The 19,265-nt window shown below is 45.5% G+C and overlaps 2 protein-coding genes and 1 non-coding gene across 3 annotated transcripts; 1 reads left to right on the forward strand and 2 right to left on the reverse strand.

Moving 5' to 3' along the window:
- Positions 1–11,491: 11,491 nt before the first annotated feature.
- On the reverse strand, positions 11,492–11,564 carry TRNAR-CCG. The gene has a single exon. It is a non-coding gene; the product is annotated as a tRNA-Arg (tRNA).
- Positions 11,565–11,981: 417 nt separating this feature from the next.
- On the reverse strand, positions 11,982–14,440 carry LOC124691601 (GPI mannosyltransferase 1-like). The gene is made up of 4 exons (XM_047224895.1): positions 14,152–14,440; positions 13,889–14,071; positions 12,541–13,097; positions 11,982–12,463 (listed from the first exon to the last, which is right to left on the reverse strand). Exons 1-4 carry the CDS (start codon positions 14,429–14,431, stop codon positions 12,149–12,151), a joined length of 1,335 nt encoding a protein of 444 aa, XP_047080851.1. The 5' UTR covers positions 14,432–14,440; the 3' UTR covers positions 11,982–12,148.
- Positions 14,441–14,655: 215 nt separating this feature from the next.
- Positions 14,656–18,024, forward strand: LOC124691602 (protein TRIGALACTOSYLDIACYLGLYCEROL 3, chloroplastic-like). Its single transcript, XM_047224896.1, has 11 exons — positions 14,656–14,777; positions 15,175–15,274; positions 15,372–15,500; positions 15,901–15,996; positions 16,108–16,185; positions 16,285–16,346; positions 16,433–16,508; positions 16,846–16,953; positions 17,114–17,289; positions 17,363–17,447; positions 17,554–18,024. Exons 1-11 carry the CDS (start codon positions 14,659–14,661, stop codon positions 17,590–17,592), a joined length of 1,068 nt encoding a protein of 355 aa, XP_047080852.1. The 5' UTR covers positions 14,656–14,658; the 3' UTR covers positions 17,593–18,024.
- The last annotated feature ends 1,241 nt before the right edge of the window (positions 18,025–19,265 follow it).

Consider the following 19,265-nt stretch of genomic DNA (forward strand, 5'->3'; position numbering starts at 1 on the left):
TCTTGCTCCCTTGCCTTTCCCTTGGCACAACGCTCGTGCTCCTCCTCATCGCGATTATGCCGACGATGTCTTCTCGGCTTCTCTAGCCGGACGATCTCTTTCATCATCATCGCTGGACCGTCGGCGTTGGTCGTACCGACTCACATACTTGTTGAGGAGGTGATCGGAGAGAGGTCGTTGATATCTTATGTTCTTCACTTCTCCCTCTCGTTACGTAGCGCTTGCCGCCTTGGCGGAGCCGATCGCGTGGAGCGGCTTCCTCTCGTTTCTTTGCTGTGAGAGCAGCTGCCCTCATCTCCATCCTTGCCAGCGTGGTGTCCAAGATCTACCATGTTGATATTGCACAGGAAACCCGGCCGGCACCCTGCATGGCAAGCATACTCCACCATGTTCACGGCGGGGAAGGGCTGGGTATCGACCTTCATGGCGTCATTGGTTGAAAATCAACCGTCCGTTTTCTATCGCCATTTGGATCTGCCGCCACCACACCCCGCGATCGTTGGTGGTGTGGGAGAACGTGTTATGCCATTTGCAGTATGGCTTTCCGTTCAGCTCTTGCACCGTGGGGAACTTGTGGCCTTCGGGTACCTTTATATGCTTCTCCGCGAGTAAGAGGTCAAAAATCTGCTCCGTCTTAGTCACGTCGAAGTCAAACCCTTTTGGAGGGCCTTGTGGCTTCACCCATTTGCAGGTCACGGGGCTCTGTCGCTCGAGTCCATTCAGCCACTTGCTACCTCCTCGATCTCCCATGGCACCTTCATCTTCGTCTGCCTCAACCACGGTCACCACCCGCTTGAATTTGTCCCGGTAAACATCCGGGTGGCGCTGTTCATATGCCTGTCGGCTTCGCACCATGCGCTAACGAAGGGTAGTCCGCTTGGGAGGCCACGTCCTTGATTGATGATGAGAGACCCACCACCGCCAACTCGATCGCTTCTTTTTCACTTATACGAGCCGAAAGGCATCGGTTCCTAATGGTCTCGAAGCGCTGGACGTATTCCGCCACCGTCTCCCCGCGCTTCCGTCGTACTTGCGCTAGATCGGCAAAACCAACATCGGAAGCCTCCGAGTGATACTCGCTCATGGAACTGCTCTTCCAACTGCTTCCAAGTTTGGATGGAGTTTGGTGGTAGCGACGTGTACCACCCGAAAACCGATCTTATGAGGGACTGTGAGAAGAACCTCACGCGCAACTCGTCTGACGCTGAGATCGTGCCCAGCTGTGCCAAATATCGGCTCACATGCTCGATGGAGCTGGACCCATCTGATCCACTAAAGTTCGTGAAGTCCGGGAGCCGATATTTGGGTGGCAGCGGGATCAGTTCGTAGCTGTTGGGGTACGGCTTGGTGTAGCCGAACGCCTTCCTTTTCGGCATCATGCCGAACCGATCTTTCGAATTGCACAAATCTGATCCGATGTGATGGCTGAAGGTGTCGAACCCTGAAGATTCGCCGGGGTGGCATACTTAACCAGCCATGCTTGCTTTTCCGGTTCTAAGCCAACCGCAGGAGCTGGGCTTTGGAGGTTTGTCGGGGTGGCGTACTTAGCCAGCCACGATTGCTTCTCAGGATCGGCTCCTGACGTTCCTCCTGCCGTTCCAGAGGCCCCTGATATTGCAGCCTGGTTCGAGAGTGCCCAGGCGTTGCAGTCCGGTACGTATGCGCACGAGTATCCGGGCGGGATCTCCTTGGGTGCCTCAGGTAGGAATTGGTAGTCACTAGGATCACCACCAATCTTGTAGACGACGTATGCCGATGAGTTCGGCAGTTCCGGTGCTGCCCATGCGAACGGCTGGGGCTGGAGTGGCATCTCTCCTTTGAAAGTCCCCAAAGCCGGTCCCGACGGGGAGTACCGGTGACTCATGATCTCCTTGACGACGCGCAGAGCGACACGCTCCAAGGTGTTCACCAGGCTCTCAGAGTGGCGGTGCAGCGAATGAGCCACCATGTAGTTGATCTCCTGCCGCAGCGACCTGGTGCGTTCTTCCGATGGGGCGGAAAGGTCCACTCCATCGAGTGCGCCTTCAAGTGTGAAACCCTTCCACCTGACGCCATGGGAGCGGGTTCGGTGGAAGGAGCCGATGAGTTCGGCTTCGAGGACTGCCTTGATTTCGTCATGTTTCTTCTTGAGCTCATCAGGCAGATCCTCGTACGTGACCGGAGTGTCTTCCGCCATCTCGGATGTAGATGGCGATGTTGCGGATGTCGAAGGCGGTCCCACCGGGCGTGCCAGAATGTGTTGACGTCGAAACCCCCTGGCGGCGCGAGACGGGCAACACCGTAGAGCCGGGAACAACTAGGGCTGCGGCTGGCCCGGTCCCTCGGAGCGACGGCCCGCAAAGCCTCCCTGGTCGCATGCGCCGATGTTTATCACAAGGGCGTGCCACCTGACCTATACCTGGTCGGGAAGGTGTGGATGATGCCTCGCTTAGTTTCCTGCAGGGCACACACATAAACGTTAAATACGAGCCTCGATCGGCTCTCGGGTTATCCCGTGAATCGGCTCAAAGAGCCGATCCACCCATGATTCGGACGAGGTGTCCGAATATATGGTGGTCCTGCTTGATCAAGGTAAAGCTAATGAGATCTACGACGATGTAGGGTTTTCACCGCATAATCGGATCGTCCTACTCCAGGTTGGGCCTCGCGGCCACGCACGGTGATCGTAAGCCGATCCTAAACAAGGCCTAAAAACCAACACGAGGTTGATCCTCGGAACATCCCGCTTAGGGCCAACGAACGACACCCTACGTGCCGCTGGATCCTCCCCCTTTGTAAGGCCTAACTATTGCAGATATTAAACTAATCCTTGTAGAACAAGGAGCAATCGTAACGGATCATATCTACTAAACTATGATCAAGCGGGTGCCGCCCCTACACCTAAGATAGGTGTAAGGGCGGCTAGACATGCAAGGGTTGCACTACGAAAGCATGTAATATGAAGAACAATGCTAACCCTAAACATGTCTAAGATAACTACGTTGCTCGCCATCAAAAAGGCTTCAGTACGAGCAACGCATGAACAACGTGGGCAGGCTTGTGCTGCCTAGATCGCAAGATGCGATCTAGGCAGCATGATGCTTACCGGTAGAAACCCTCGAGACGAAGGGGTTGGCGATGCGCCGAGATTTGTTTGTGATTGAACGTTGGTTGTTGTTTATTCCATAAACCCTAGATACATATTTATAGTCCAGCGGACTTTCTAATGTGGGCGTGCACCAAACCGTGCACGAGTAAGATTCTAACTCTAAACTAAGATGCGATCTAATATGTTACAGATACACGGGCAATTAAGCCCAACTTGGTATAAAAGGCCGATTCCCGCATTTCTTCCATGTATATTCTTCAAATCCATCTTGATCGCGGCCCACCTCTGACTTGGTCAAATTCTGGTGATAACAGAGTCTTCTTGAAATATGCAGGGATGAACCACGGGGGCATCCCCAAGTTTAGACTTTTCACTCTTCTTGATCATATTATATCATCCTCCTCTCTTGATCCTTGAAAACTTCCTTCACACCAAACTCAAAGCAATCTCATTAGAGGGTTAGTGCATAATCAAAAATTTACATGTTCAGCAAGGACACAATCATTCCCAACACTTCTGGATATTACCTAAGGCTACTGAAATTTAATGGAGCAAAGAAATCCACTCAAAGACAGTAAAAGAGGCAATGCGAAATAAAAGGCAGAATCTGTCAAAACAGAACAGTCCGTGAAGACGAATTTTTTCGAGGCACTTAGCGTGCTCAGATGGAAAAGCTCCAGTTGAATGAAAGTTGCGTACATATCTGAGGATTACTCATGAATTTTTTCAGAATTTTCAGATTTTTATACAGAGAGAAAAGCTCAAATTTGTGATAGCTAAAAATCTGTTTCTGCGCAGAAATCCAAATCTAGTATCAACTTTCTATCAAAGACTTTACTTGGCACAACAACGCAAGAAAATAAAGATACAAAGATATTGCTACAGTAGTAGCCAGTACCTTGACTCAAAAAATAAAACAAAAATTGGAGAAATAAAACAATGGGTTTTCTCCCAAGAGCGCTTTTCTTTAAAGCCTATTAGCTAGGCATGATAATTTTCATGATGCTCTTATAAAGATGAGAGCTGAATATAAGAGAGCATCAAAAAGCAAATACCAAACACATTTAAGTCTAACCCACTTTCTATGCAAACGAATCTTGTAAGAAAACAAATTATTGAAGCATGAAGCTACTATCATAGAAAGACAAAGCAAGAGCAACTTCAAAATTTTCAACAAAAAGAGAGGTGACTTAATATTATTGAGATATATAAAACCATGTATCCCTCTCTCATAATAATTTTCAGTGGTATCATTGATAAACTCAACAATATAGCTATCGTATAAAGCATTCTTATCATGATCCACATGCATAAAAGTATCATTACTCTCCACACAAGCATAATCAATTTTATTAGTAATAGTGGGAGTAAAACTATCACATCCATCATTATAATCATCATAAATTGGAGGCATAGAATAATCATAATGAATTTTATCCTCAACAGTAGATGGAATGAAAATATCACAATCACCATAACGAACTTGAATATGATAGACAAGCTGTATATTCGAGAGATGGTTTTGGGTAATCCCTCCATAACTATGACAAGTTTCATGAGGATGACTGTAATTATAATCTATGTCATAGTATTCTTTATAATAATTGTCAAAGATTGGAGGCATAGTGTCATCATAAGAAATAGAATAGTTATCTTCCAAAGTGTGTTCATCTGTAAACATACCATCATTGTTACTAGAAGGAGATGTATCAAACATATAATCATCGAGTAGCAAAAGGATTTTCAAACACCTCATCCTCAAGCTTAGAGCTTTCTATATCATCATGGGAAGAAACATGGATAGTACTAATACTATGGCAATTATTAACATCATCATTTTCAGAATTAGTGTCCCGAGAGATCTTCAATATCAAAAGAAGTGTGCTTTTCCCAATCATGATCACTAATATAAATAACAGGCATAGGTTCATCATCAAGTTCAGAATCATCGAATTCAGAATTATAAGTATCAATTGTAATAGGAGCAACAAGTTTGGGAGAAGATACTGTTTCCTCTCTCCTTTTACTCCTCTTCTTCTTCTTCGTTCCCTTCTTCATCTTTTCCCCTTTAGGAGGGAGAGGCTTGAAAGGAAGCTTCTCCACATAACCTGGTTTGTTATTAGAAACAATAGAAGAAACTTGGGAGGATACCTCTCTTTCATTAATAAGAACAAAACACATATTAGTCCTGTCATATTTTGGTAAAGTCCCATCCTTTATAACACTTTGTATGTAGGTGTTGGCATGGCAATTATTAACACAATAGAGATAACATCCATGCAACACACTATTCATATCAAGATCACTCATATCTAACAAAGAAATTTTTCTTGATAACTCTTCACACCCCAAAAATAAAGTAAGTTCATCATGCTGATTAGGAGTGATCATGTTATCACAATATAGACTTGAAGTACTCATTAAATTCGAAATACTATCATCATGACTAGAACATTGAAAATTAAAATGACCCACTTCATAACAAAGTTCACAAATAAAAGGATGGAGGTCACAAACTTTTTCACCAAGATCTTTTAGAGCCTTGTACCACATTCTAGTTTTTTCATTCCTATGATGGATACAATATTCATCTTCGATTTGATTAATTCCACAAGGTCTATGCATTCCACAAAAATTAACATGCTTATAAGAAATAGTATTTTCAGAAGTTTGGGCATGTTTATTGCAATCATTAAGAACAATTTCATTTTCCATGCAAGTGTCTTTAAAAGGTTCATGATACACGTCCCAATTTTCTTTAGGAACATTAATATGAGAAGCAAAGGTTCTACAACAATCAACAATAATTTGAGAATCAAGACCATAATTATCACTAAGCTTTTGAAAACCAGAAGTTTCAATGAAAGACTTAATGCATTGGGAGTGGTGTTTTGGAACATGGGAGCATATGCTCCCTATATTTTGAAATGCATGTTACATGTAATTTAAATTTCAAAAAAATTGAAACGAAAAATCTGCACGTACATCTTCACGTGCTACGCGCTCACAAAGTCGTTTCATAAAAACTGAACTTATCATGTGACGTGTGTAAAAAAGACAAAATTCAGTGCTGAAAACAATGTTTTTCACAGGATAAGTTTTCTCTTTTTTACATAGGCCACAAAAAATATTATTTTTTCGTGAAACTTGACGCATACACATATATTATGGAGATGTACATGTAGAATTTTTTGTCAAAATTTTTTCACACTTCGAAATATGTTTTGTTGGTAGAGGGAGCATACGCACCCGGGAGCCGAATTGAATTTCCGTAATGCATTCATATTCATAGTTTATACCTGATTCTTTACCTTTGTCGTTCTCCCAATCTTCAGTATTGCTTTGAATTCTTTCAAGAAGATCCCATCTAGCTTCAACCTTCTTACTTGTGAAAGAACCACGTGAACATGCATCTACATAATCCTTATAATGACTTGAAAGCCTTGCATAAAAATTAGTAACAATTATTTCCTCAGAAAGCTCATGGTTAGGACATTTGAGTATTAATGTTTTTAGTCTTCCCCAAGCTTGAGCAATGCTTTCTCCATCATGAGGGTAAAAATTATAAATGCGATTCCTATCTAGATGCACTTCATGAAGAGGATAAAATTTAGAGTAAAAGAGAGATTCAAGTTGTTTCCAATTCGATGGTTGTTCATCCAGCAGCATATACCATTCCTTTGCTTTGTCCTTAAGTGACAATGGAAATAGTTTCCTCATAACATTTTATCTTGATAAACCTGCAATCTCAAATAACTCACAAAGTTCTGTAAGTTTAGATAAGTGAACACTTGGATGGACTGATCCATCCCCTACATACTGATCATTCATAACCCTTTCAACAATTTTCATAGGTATTTTAAAAGGAATACTTTCAACAGGTGGATTTGGAATATCACAAGCATCATTCGAATTACCACGTATTGGAGACAAAGCATTATCAAGGCAAAATACTTCATCCAAAGCTGAGGAGCAAAAAAGATTATTTTTCTATAAACTAGCTTCCCCAAGCTTGGGTTTTTCCATAGCATTAAAAATAATGGTGTCCAAAAAATTTATACTAATAACATTACTACCACTATTATGCAGACAAACTTCCATAGGTTTTTTAATTTTCTCTTCAAAAGTATCATGTCCTAATTCAATATAAATTTCATAAAGATCTCTAATTTTTTTGTTGTTTTCCATTAAGCCTAACTAGTGAAATAAAAACAAGAAACAAAAAAGATATAATTGCAGAATCTAAAGGAAATAGCTTCGAGCACTCACACACCGGTAACAGTGCTAGGAAATAGCTTAGTAGTCGGAGGATGTGAATACCTTTTACCTTACCTCCCCGGCAACGGCGCCAGAAAATAGCTTGATGTCTACGCACGCTTCTATTCCTGTAGACAGTGTTGGGCCTCCAAGAGCAGAGGTTCGTAGAACAAAAGCAAGTTTCCCTTAAGTGAATCACCTAAGGTTTATCGAACTCAGGGAGGTAGAGGTCAAAGATATCCCTCTCAAGCAACCCTGCAATTAAGATACAAGAAGTCTCTTGTGTCCCCAACACACCTAATACACTTGTCAGATGTACAGGTGCACTAGTTCGGCGAAGAGATAGTGAAATACAAGTAATATGGATGATTATAAGTAGTAATTGCAATCTGAAATAAAAATGGCAGCAAGCGAACATGTAGCAGAACTTGTTAGAAACGGTGTTTCAATGCTTAGAAACAAGGCCTAGGGATCATACTTTCACTAGTGGACACTCTCAACAATGATCACATAATTGAATAAATAAATGCTACTCTCAAACACTCTCTTGTTGGATAACAAACACCATTCATTGTGTAGGGCTGCAAAACCACACCTCAAGCCGGAGTAAACAAGCTCCACAACATCATAAAGGAATCACACACGATGCGCACACTGTCACCATCACACCGTGGAGAGTGACTCCGGAGTTCATATTAAAGTAACCTCTAGAGTGCATAATAGACAAGAGTAACATCTACATATTCAACTAGATTACAAAGCTCATGATCACATAAAGATCACACCATGGGAGAGAGAGATGAACCACATAGCTACCGGTAGAGCCCTCAGCCTCGGGGGAGAACTACTCCCTCCTCATCATGGGAGACAACAACAACGATGAAGATGGCGATGGAGTCAATGGAGATGGCTCCGGGGGCAATTCCCCGTCCCGGCAGGGTGCCGAAACAGAGACTTATGTCCCCCGAATTAGGGTTTTTTTGTGGCGGCGGAGCTACGGTACTCTTCTGGAGAAATCGTCTATCCCTTTAGGGTTTTCAGGGCAGGAGCTTAATATAGGCGAAAGGGCGACGCGGGGGGGTGCCCGAGGGGCCCACCCCATAGGGCGGCGCCGCCCCCCTCCTGGCCGCGCCAGTGGATGGGGAGGAGGCCGTGGGCCTCCTCCGGCCCAGCCCTTCGGCTCCGTGGGTCTTCTGGCGAAATAGAATTTCTGTAATTTTTCTGAATTTTTCCGAGCACTTTGGTTTTTGGGCCTTTTCTGCAATAAACAGACATAATAAACAGAAACTGGCACTGTGACATCTTGTTAATAGGTTAGTCTAATAAATATCATAATATGATATAAAGTGCATATAAAACATGTAGCTATTGGCATAAAACTAGCATGGAACATAAGAAATTATAGATAAGTTGGAGACGTATCACCTCACCATCAACGGCACCGTCTCTTCCAGCTCCAACGCCGGCGACCGCTGAGGTGAGGTCGGACGAATCCACCACCGAGAGTAGCCCCCCCCCCCAAATCGGCCAACTCGCCATCGCCACCCTCTCCCTCAACGCCAACGTCTCTTCTAGCTCCGGCGCCGCCGACCGGTGAGGTCAGGCCGAACGAATTCGCCGCCGCCATGGCTATCGTGAGTGAGCGGGAGAGGAAGAAGTGAGGCGGACTGCCTCCAACCCTGTCGGAACGGGGAAAGTTAGGGCACCGGCCGCGCCGTTAACGGACGCTAACACCCACCGCTATGTTGTGCCTTGTAAGCCTAACAGTGGGCCCGGAACATCAGTTTCGTGATTAAAATCGGTTCGGACGTGAATTAGTGCACCTTGCAATGTTTTAACCGTAGATTGGTGGTATTTGGAAGAAAAAAAATCGTATAGTTGTTGTTTTTTTGAAACAACTGCCTGATATGTGGTGGGTTTTTTGTAATTTTCTCCTTATTTACTTATTTGTGAAGCATCCTCTGTTCCGGAATTATTGTCGCGACCGGCAATTGGACTAAGTTGAATCGCTCTGTTAGCTGCTGACAATCTTTTCGGAACGGAGGGATTAGCCATTGGTCTGAAGCAGCATGTTTATCCTCTTGCTCGCACATCCACATGTGTTCCCTAATGAGTAAGGTTCTGATTTTCTGAAAATATCTTACTGCATTCAAAATTAAATTGGAGCAACAGAAAACTACACTCGGAGCCAATGACATTGATGTGGCTACTTTTTCAAAATGCTAGCAGCTCCTATCTCATTACGGATGAATGGATATCGAGAAACGTTCATAATTTAGGGTCACTGCTAGGAAATGCTTAGCAAAACGGATATATTACCATCGTTAGAGCATCATTACTAGTATCTCTAAACCCTCAAATCCTCAAAGCATTTTAAGGGTTGAGAATTGGCAGTTTCTGTCATTTTTGAGGGATGAAAAACTGAGGCAAAGACTAGAACCCTCAAACCCTCAACTTTTTAAGGATTCGAGGGTTCTAGTCTTTGCCGCAACCTTCAAACCTCAAATTGTTATTTGACATATATCACAATTATCACTAGAAAAACACATTCAACCATGAAACAAACTAGAACATGAAAGATCATTGATGCATGGTTTAATAGTTTACATCACGAAATCATCATCTTCCCCCTCTCATCGGCACCGTGACCAAAAAGTTGCACCTTGGCGCCATCTCCTAGACCGTGACACCGCCATCAAGCACCTCCATAGGCGTCGGTGGTGGAGTCCTCCACACCGCCATCGCCGCCACCACTCATCGGAGTGTCACCCCGAAGAGTAGAGGACGCAACACGGAATATCCTCTTCCTCTCCGCGATGTCTTCCTTGTACTCCTTCCACCATGCCAATTGCTTTTCATCCATGTCCTTCTTCGACAACATCATGTGCTCCTTCTCTTCCACCATGAGTTCTTTCCATGCCTTTGCTTCTTTGACCTTGATCATCCTCTCCTCCAAGTTGACCAATATCGTTTACCGGTTTGATCGGTACCAGTGCTTGCATCCATCCCCACAACAACCCAAGCACAAACCAAAATAATGTCTTCGGCGACGCTATAGTTGGTGGAGCGCACGGCGGTGGAGCGGGCGGCGGTGGTTGCATCTATCTCGGTAGAGTCTTGGAGAAGCCCCATGAACGATGGTTCCGGTGTGGGCGTTACATTGAACACCTCATGCGCGACGGTTGAAGGAGCAGCGATTGTGGGAGCCGGTGCAGCCTTCTTCCGTGCGGTGGTCTTCTTGATGGGGGGCTTGGTCCCCGCAGGCTTCTTTGGCCCCAGCATTGCCTTCTTCCGACTAGCCTTGGCAACAGGCGGGGCCGGGGCGGCGGCGGGCTGCGGCTGCACAACGTGCTGCCCAGCACGCCGCCGTTTTGCGCCGACGTGCGTGGCGGCAACCACCGCGGCCACCTCCGCACCGGAACGCACCGGCGGGGCGACGGGCGGGGCTGCGAGGGAGGCGGTGGGGCCGGCGAGGGAGGCGGCGGGGCTGGCGAGGGAGGCGGCGGGGCCGGCAACGGAGGAGGCGGGCAGGAGGAGGCGGCCGGCTCCATGGCGCGGGGCAGCCGGCGGCGGTGGGAGCGACGGGCGGGGCGCGGGCTGAAACTTCCTTCCCGCGCGTGCGTGTGGGGAAATAGAGGTTGTAGGGGTTGGCTCTCTCCAACCCTCACATGTACAGGTTGGGAGGAGGTATAGGGGTCTGGCCCTTAAATTTTTTTGAGGGTTCGAGGGTTAAGGGGTTCTAGTCTACGTCGTTTTTCGATCGAAAACTGTAAAATAGCGGTTATTTTTAAGGGTTTAAGGTACTACTAATGATGCTCTTAGATTCTACAATCCAAACTGTAAAAACTAATCCTAGAGAATGAGTTGGTGTTAAAATAAGTACATCGATCCTTTTAGTTGACCAAATATGCATTTCCGGTCATTGGAATATGGTACTGGTATACTCAGGTAAAAAGAAAAAAAAAAGATGGTCCACAACCCCAGCTTATCATAAAAGCAGATGTGTTCATGATTTGACATGAATAATCCGCGGCAATGCAATCTATTGAGTTACTGAAGAAACTTGTTGCGACATGTCCAGCATTTCGTCTTGTAAGAAAGGAAAATTTTAAAACTGGAAAAGACGAGGCCTGAAAACAAAAAAAACGACCACGCTGGGACTCGAACCCAGAATCTCCCGCTCCGGAGGCGAGCGCCTTATCCATTAGGCCACGCGGTCATCTTGTTGCTTCACCGAGCAGTATCACTACATATCTACATAAATTTAAGGCTGTAAAATTGGAAACGCACATGGGTTGATTCATCGAAAGAGATTCTTACTACCAGAGCTGAATACAAAGAGGTAGCTATAGTAGCTCATAGTTAATTGATCCAGTATATAACAAACGCTGATTCTTAATTTCTTACTATCAGAGTTGATTGTGGTTAGTAAATCCATTAGTATTGCTTTGGAACCCAGTTCATTACCAGTGCATATTTTACCAAAAGAAAAGCATGAAAGAAGATTACCCTACTTATTAGTATATTCAATACTATCGGTTCCAACCAAAATTACAAAGCTACGACATTTTCTGTTCTGAAAGCAACTGCAAATTCGATACAAGAATTTACAGTACAAATTTGTCAGTTTATATCCTAAAATTCCAATTGCAAGCTTGTCATTTATATGCCCTAAAATCAAAGTTACGGGATACAACTGAAGGAAGATCAGGTACATCAAACTATCAGGAGCGATGTTCTAACAAGGCAACACATCATCTGACGACAAAGAGAGAAGAAAGAAACTAGTATATAGCCACATAGCTATTCCTTTTTGGCAGCAACCTTGCTCCCAGACTTCGCCGACACCGAGAAGAGCTGGGTGTACTTGTGGTGCCTGATCACCATGATCATGACGAAGGTGTTTGCAGCCAGGAAAACGAGGCCTGCGACCCAGAGCTGCACGAAGACGTTTCGGCCCTTGAATTCGAGCAGGTAAGCCCACATGAGCCAGTGCAGCTGGGACCCCATCCACACCAGCATGCAGGCCAGGCCCTTCCACCTCAGCTTCATCCTTGTCCAGGGGAGAATGAGGGGCAGAAGGCAGAAGAACCACACAAAGTACTGCGCCGTCATCACCTGCTCATCAACAAAGTATCAATCAATATTTCAATGAAGTGGAGTTTCCCTAACAGGAAATGTACGAGACGTCTTACCTTGTTGAAAGCAACAAATGCAACTGTTTGGAGAAACAGGCAGAATGGAAGATCCCTAGAAAACCGCAAGATGAGTGCCAATTGCACGATCAGCTGCGGCAGAAATGAAGCAAGCTTCTGTATGCTCGAGAACCCTTGCTGATGGTGCAGATATATGTGATAGAAATATATCGAGAAATTATGTCTTGGATCAGTCCGCGTAAGATGGTAAAGTAATGCTTCATTTAGAAAGTCCCAGCCATAGAGGTAGAAAAAAATACCGGTCCAAGCAAAGAACATAGATCCTGAGAATAACCCAAACAGTATAGTGTTTCTTGTTATGAGGCTACTAAGAAATATCCATAGACTGGCCAAGAGCGATGTTGGTTCTTCCACATTCTCACTGGTTTTGTCACTTTGTAACTGTTGTTTGGAACTCCACTGTGTTAGGATAGGCCTATCAGCAGGACCAGCATAATTCTTGCCAAGAACTATAACGAAGGGTACAGCGTATATAATTGGGTATATTCTGAAATGCACAATCAGCCCATACCAGAATGCTGCCTGCAGGACTCTACCTGCAATACATAATCAAACTATAAGATAGCCATGCAAAAATTGTACAAACAAGAATACTTTATTTTCGAATATTCTTACTACATTTGACTGTAATACTGGTACATTATTCATCAATATATACAAATAAGCTAAAGAGTAAATGGTACGTAAATTATTTGGGAACTTGCAGCAAGCGAATCATTTGCCTCACAAGAATCACTTCTCCAGCTAGATTACGAAGCTGAATGTCTGCCTAAAGGCACAGACTCAAACAAATGAAGAAACGGATAGGAAGACACTGAGATGACAACATTAATATTAATCAATGGAACACCTGAATGCTGAAGCAAAGAGCACTCGAGCTGTTGCTAACCAAATACTGATGATTTCTAAGGAGAAATATACAACAGGTAAGGAGACTAGAACTATGTATACAAAGTAAATTATTTCGTATATTTAGTTTTATAGGAGTGAACTTGATCTAACAGACAGACTACTAGTTGCTAAATATAAGTTTTACAGAAAATATAACCATAAGTAAATGCCATCATGGGATAAACTATGTATAAGTTCAATCGAGTTGTCTTTCACAACTACCATATCCCTACCTTTTGCATTCACAAAAGAAAACCATACATTTTGAATATGTAATACTCCACAAACCAACACAGCCGTAAACTATGCACTGGTCCATCACAGCACAGGTTGACACACCCCAAACAAACCTTTGTGTCTATGGCAACTAGCGAGTTCATAAATGTAGCAGTTACTGAACATACATCGGAATTGAAAAGGGATTCAGAGCTTACACCCTTCATCAAGCATACGAGGACCCAGAGCACAGCGGCGCAGACTATGGGCTCGCAGTTCCCCCTGGTGCCAATGGTGAACGTGAAGGGGTTGAACAGCCAGGCCACCACGGACCAGATCCGCGTCTTCTCCGGGACCCCCCGTAATCTCAGAATGGTGTCGATGAACAACCCAACGAGCAAATCTGCACAACAACTTCATTGATTCACTGCTTGACCGACCTTCACGAAGATTCCATGGAGGGTAGTGGCGGGGGCTGGGTACCTGCGGCGGAGAAGATGAGCTTGCCCCAGGCGGGGTGGAGGAGCGAGTTGGGGAGGAGGAGGAAGGCAAGGAGCGGAGAGTAGCGGTAGGTGGCGCGCGCGAACGGGGAACCCCCGGCGGCGACGGAGGCCGCCGCGTCGGAGAAGACGAGGTAGTCCACGTCCGTGTACCGCACCTCCAGGTGGGCATCCTGCCACTCCCCGTACGCCACCAGCGCCACCCGCAGCGCCGCCGACGCCGCCATCACCCGCCACCGGAGAGTTGCCGTCGTCGCGACCATCGCGGGAGCAGCCAGATCTCGCGGGGCAGTTCGATATTTTTGGAACCGCTCACAGGCGCGCCTGGAGAACTTCAGCCGTTGGATAAAAAACGAACGGCCAAGATCGTGCTCAGTCTGCGGGCTGTTGGCCCCACGTGTCAGACTATCACCTTCGTCGCGTCACCCCCAGCGACGAGGAGGATTCGATCCACTTCGCTTTCCTCCGCCACCCACCGCCGAGCGCAACCATGGCGACGCCGCCGTCCGTCGCCCCTGCCGCGCTCCGGTGCCCGGGGTTCCACGTGGGACGCGGCCTCCTCCCGCGCTCCGCCGGCGACCCCTGCCCGCGCTCCGCCCTCCCTTTAAGGTAAAATCAGAGCCTAGATTTCCCTCTTCCTCGTCGCGCCGTCTAGGTCTCGGAAGCCTCTCTTCCGTTACCATCCTTTACGTATGGTCCAATCGCGATGGAGGAGGATCGCCGATCACGACCCGTTCGGTTGGCCTGTTGATTTCCTCGCGCTCCGAAAGATTCGTTGCTTGCCTCATTGACTGTTTATCAATGACAATTAATCAGGTTAATTGTGCATTGGCTATTTGGCTAATGAAAAACGGAAACGATCGTTAACTAAAATTAGGTTAAAATACGCGCCGGAGTAAGTTGATAGGTTTCAACCTGAAGTTGTGTATTTGGTGGAATTGAGTTGTTCTTATCAAATGAGCTGTACTGTGGTTGTAATATCTTGCACCTGTTCTTGCTTAGGCAGGTTAGATGGGCTGTCGTTGAGGACGTGCCGACGTGCAGGCGCTGGCGCCGTGTTGGCCACGAGGAGCCCTGGTTTGGGCAATGCGGAGAATCTGCGGGAGGTGCGATCTTGCAAGGACAATGTGACCCTGATGTAGATTAGTTAAACTCGCCATGCCATGGAGCTTGCATTGATGATTTGTTTTGGTCACGCTGCAGAGTTCTAGCTTGTCTAGGAACTGGGATTTAAGAAGACAGATCGGTGATGAGCACGGTGTTCTCATAGAATGCAGGGATGTGCATAAGTCCTTTGGGGACAAACATGTACTGCAAGGCGTTAGCTTCAAGGTGAGTTCTCCTAGGAACCTTTACACCTTTACATTTTACACTACTTACTGACTCTATTGGTTCAGTACCTGTCGGGCGATGTTTGAAACGGATTGTTTGGACTAGGTCTTAGATGGTGTGTTCAGTTGCATCTTCGGATGAAGTGCACGGTTACTAACTGGTCAAATAATGTTGTGAATATGAATATATAGATTTTGTGATTCATGCTATATTTCTGCTACATTGCACATAGTTCCCACACTCCAGTCACTTGTTCTTTACCTTTTTCATACTCTCCACAGAGTAGTACCGTGCGTCCTAGTTACTAGCTTAATTTCTGCTTTGATACTTTTTGGGTTATATTAGCTTTTACTCTGCAGTTTCAGTTATGATCCAAAATCATACTTGTATTATTTTGTAGATTAGACACGGTGAAGCTGTTGGAATAATCGGTCCTTCGGGAACTGGTAAATCAACTATTTTGAAGGTTATGGCCGGCCTTTTAGCTCCCGACAAGGTTGTCCTACTTTCTTAATTTATCCCTATTGCTACGATACTTTCGAGGAGGTCCATATTTGATCTAATACTGTTTGTCATTGTTATGGTTATTTCTGCAAACAATGAGCAGGGCGAGGTCTTCATCTGCGGAAAGAGAAGACATGGCTTAGTTAGTGATGAAGATATTTCAGGTCTCCGGATTGGCTTGGTATACTTCCTAATTATATCCATGAATTCGTGGAATGGAATGGCTTGATTATCTTCTCATCCAGATATTCATGAAAATTTAAACAAATTCCATATGCAGGTGTTTCAAAGTGCCGCTTTGTTTGATTCTCTCAATGTTCGCGAAAATGTTGGATTTCTTTTGTAAGGAACTGCCATTCCAGATTCTTTGAGAGCATTTAGTTTGCAAGATTGATCTGATGTCTGTTTTCTCTTTTCTTTGCTTTTAGGTATGAAAACTCCAACTTGCCTGAGGAGCGAATAGGTGAACTAGTGACAGACACATTGGGCGCAGTAGGCCTAAAAGTAAGTTAAGCTTTTGTCGTCTTAAAGTTAACCTTTTACTCCAGTGGCAGGCGTTGCAGTCAGAAACATCCTTACTTGGGATATTGCTTAGTACTTGTGTATCTGATATCCTTATTTTATTTCTATCGTGAAGAAACATAGTCTAAATTGTTTTTACTTTTTCAAGAATACGCAAAAGGTTTGCGTAATTGTGTCTCGATGTATTGAATAGGAAGAAAATAGGTTCAAGCCAGGAATACAGTGCTAAATTGCTTTTATTAGATTTGATAAGACCAGAAGAGTATTAGTTTCTTGCAAGTACTTGATTGTAGTACCGATACTCAAATTATCTGTGCAGGGTGTCGAAGAACGAATGCCATCTGAATTGTCTGGCGGCATGAAAAAGCGTGTGGCACTTGCTCGGTCAATAATATATGATGATACAAAAGAAACAATAGAGCCAGAGGTATAACCTTATTGATCGTAAGCTTATCTTAACCTTTCACTCATCATATCATTACTAAATTACCAGAAGCATTTCTGAAAGAATGCCGGGAGATTGAACAGATTAGCTTGCTATTTCATCATCTTTGTGAACTTATAGTCAATGTTCTTTCTTCTGCCAGGCTCTTCTATATGATGAACCTACAGCTGGGCTTGACCCTATTGCATCCACTGTCGTTGAAGACCTTATACGTTCGATGCATGTGACAGGGGAAGATGCTCTCGGTAAGCCGGGAAAGATAGCATCATATGTGGTTGTCACTCATCAGCATAGCACAATAAGAAGAGCTGTTGATAGGTAATAGCAGGAACTGTTTCAGAACTTTCTGTTCGCCAATTGTTAAGCTGAGCCTCTTGTATTTCTTCTCTAGGTTGTTGTTTCTCCATGAGGGGAAGATAGTCTGGGAAGGAATGACGGAGGAATTCACGACGACAACAAATCCTATTGTACAGCAGGTAACAACACAGTTCTATCAATGTGTCCCCCATTCCTCATTTTGCTGGAACTTTGTTCCTGAGCTATTCAATCTCATACTAGGTTTGTCATTTTTGGCATTTGCAGTTTGCCTCTGGTAGCCTAGATGGACCGATAAGATACTAGTGAAGGTCAAGTATTCGGCGCGTTTCTGCGCTACCTTCCACAATGCCTCGTCTTAGAGAGGCATCTATCTGCAACCAAGAAATATCGGAGTGGTGCCTTTGGGCTGATCTGGAGATAGATGGTGCTATTCGGTGACTAATTTATTTATTGGATCTAGAGTGGAATAAACAGCAGGATCAATTAGCCTGTTGGCGAGTTTGGAGCTGATGTAAATGCCATTCTTACCCAGAGCGGCTCCTTGGATCTCTTCTTGTTTGTAGTGTTTTATGTCCAATGACATGTAATGCGGTGTTGATTTTTAATGTGTTCAAATATTGCCAAAAAACATTATTCGATGGCACGAAGTGAGCGCCTGGACATTTTGCAAGAATACCATATAGCACTAAGAAAATGCACTTATGTATAGCAGTCAGACAACTGCTGATCCTCGGAGTCAAGATTATGGCTGGATATCTTCTGGGTTTGTTCTGTGTTTTTTTTTAAAATTGAGGCAAAAGCTTTGCCATTAAACAGAAAGTGCCCAGTTTTTGGGTGAAAACCGGGCGAAAACCTTTGAGGTGTGTTTTGGCGGTGAATGTCCTTTTCGGTGTGGGTCTTGCGCATCTCTCCGGAGCTCGTCTTCAAAATCAGAGCTACCAGCCTCCTCTCAGGGAGTTATTTGTTTGATATAGGTCAACTTAAGCTTTGCGTTTATATATTCTGGGTGGCTCGGAGCGTCCCTTGTGAACATGCGTGGTGAAGATGAAATGCTCACAAGGAAGCAGTATTGGCCTACTTGATTAGAGCATCTCCACTCGCCCTCCCGCGGCGTTCAAAATTGTTTTTTAGCCGACGACGGCCCAACTTTGCATCCGGCGCCCTCAGGCCGAACCTGGTAGACAGGGAGGTTAGCGGGGGCGCCGGCGCGCCGCGTGTTGGCGGGAAACCGAACCTGGTAGACAGGGAGGTTAGCGGGGGTGCCGGTGCTCCGCGTGTTGGCGGGAAAGACGCGGGAAACGCCTGCATGGCCGCGGGAAGAAGTGGTCTTCCTCATCGCCTTCCGCGCCCGTCGAGTCACGTCGGCGTTAGTGCGCCTGCTCATCTTCAGCAGCGGTCAAAGGCTGCTCGCCTGCTCGCCTTCCGTGTCGAGTTGCGTCGGCGTTAGGACGACCCAGAGGAGTTCCCTGGGCTGCGCCAAGCCCAACTGGAGTCCTTCGCGGTGACTGATGCGTTCGCCGAAGCGTGGAGTGCGGCGGACTACCGCCGCGAGGAGGAGGACTACGCGGGCGCCTCGGCCTCGTCATCAACCTCGGCGATGACGACAAGGCTGGCCCGTCCAGTAAGCCGCGCGGGAGGCGCGGCGACACCGGCTAAGGCTGCAGCAGCTACCTGCCGCAGCCGAAGGAGGAGGACCCTGACGACAGCGAGGACTACGCGGCGGTGATGTACTGCCGCCTAGGGCTAGGGCGCGGCAACGACAATGGCAATAGCTAGGTCTTTTTTAGTCCATGTTTTTAAATTTGTACAAATATCGCCCAAATATGGCCGAACTATCAATGAATTTACTTTTTCGTCAAATTTTGTTGTGTTTTAAAATTTAATTTTTTTTGTATGGGACCACGACTAGCAGCCATCCAGCCCCTATTTTAGTTTTACCGCCGGCGCCTTATATCGGCTGCGCCGGAACCCATATA

Source organism: Lolium rigidum, chromosome 2 (assembly GCF_022539505.1).
Source record: "Lolium rigidum isolate FL_2022 chromosome 2, APGP_CSIRO_Lrig_0.1, whole genome shotgun sequence".
NCBI classification, from domain to species: domain Eukaryota; kingdom Viridiplantae; phylum Streptophyta; class Magnoliopsida; order Poales; family Poaceae; genus Lolium; species Lolium rigidum.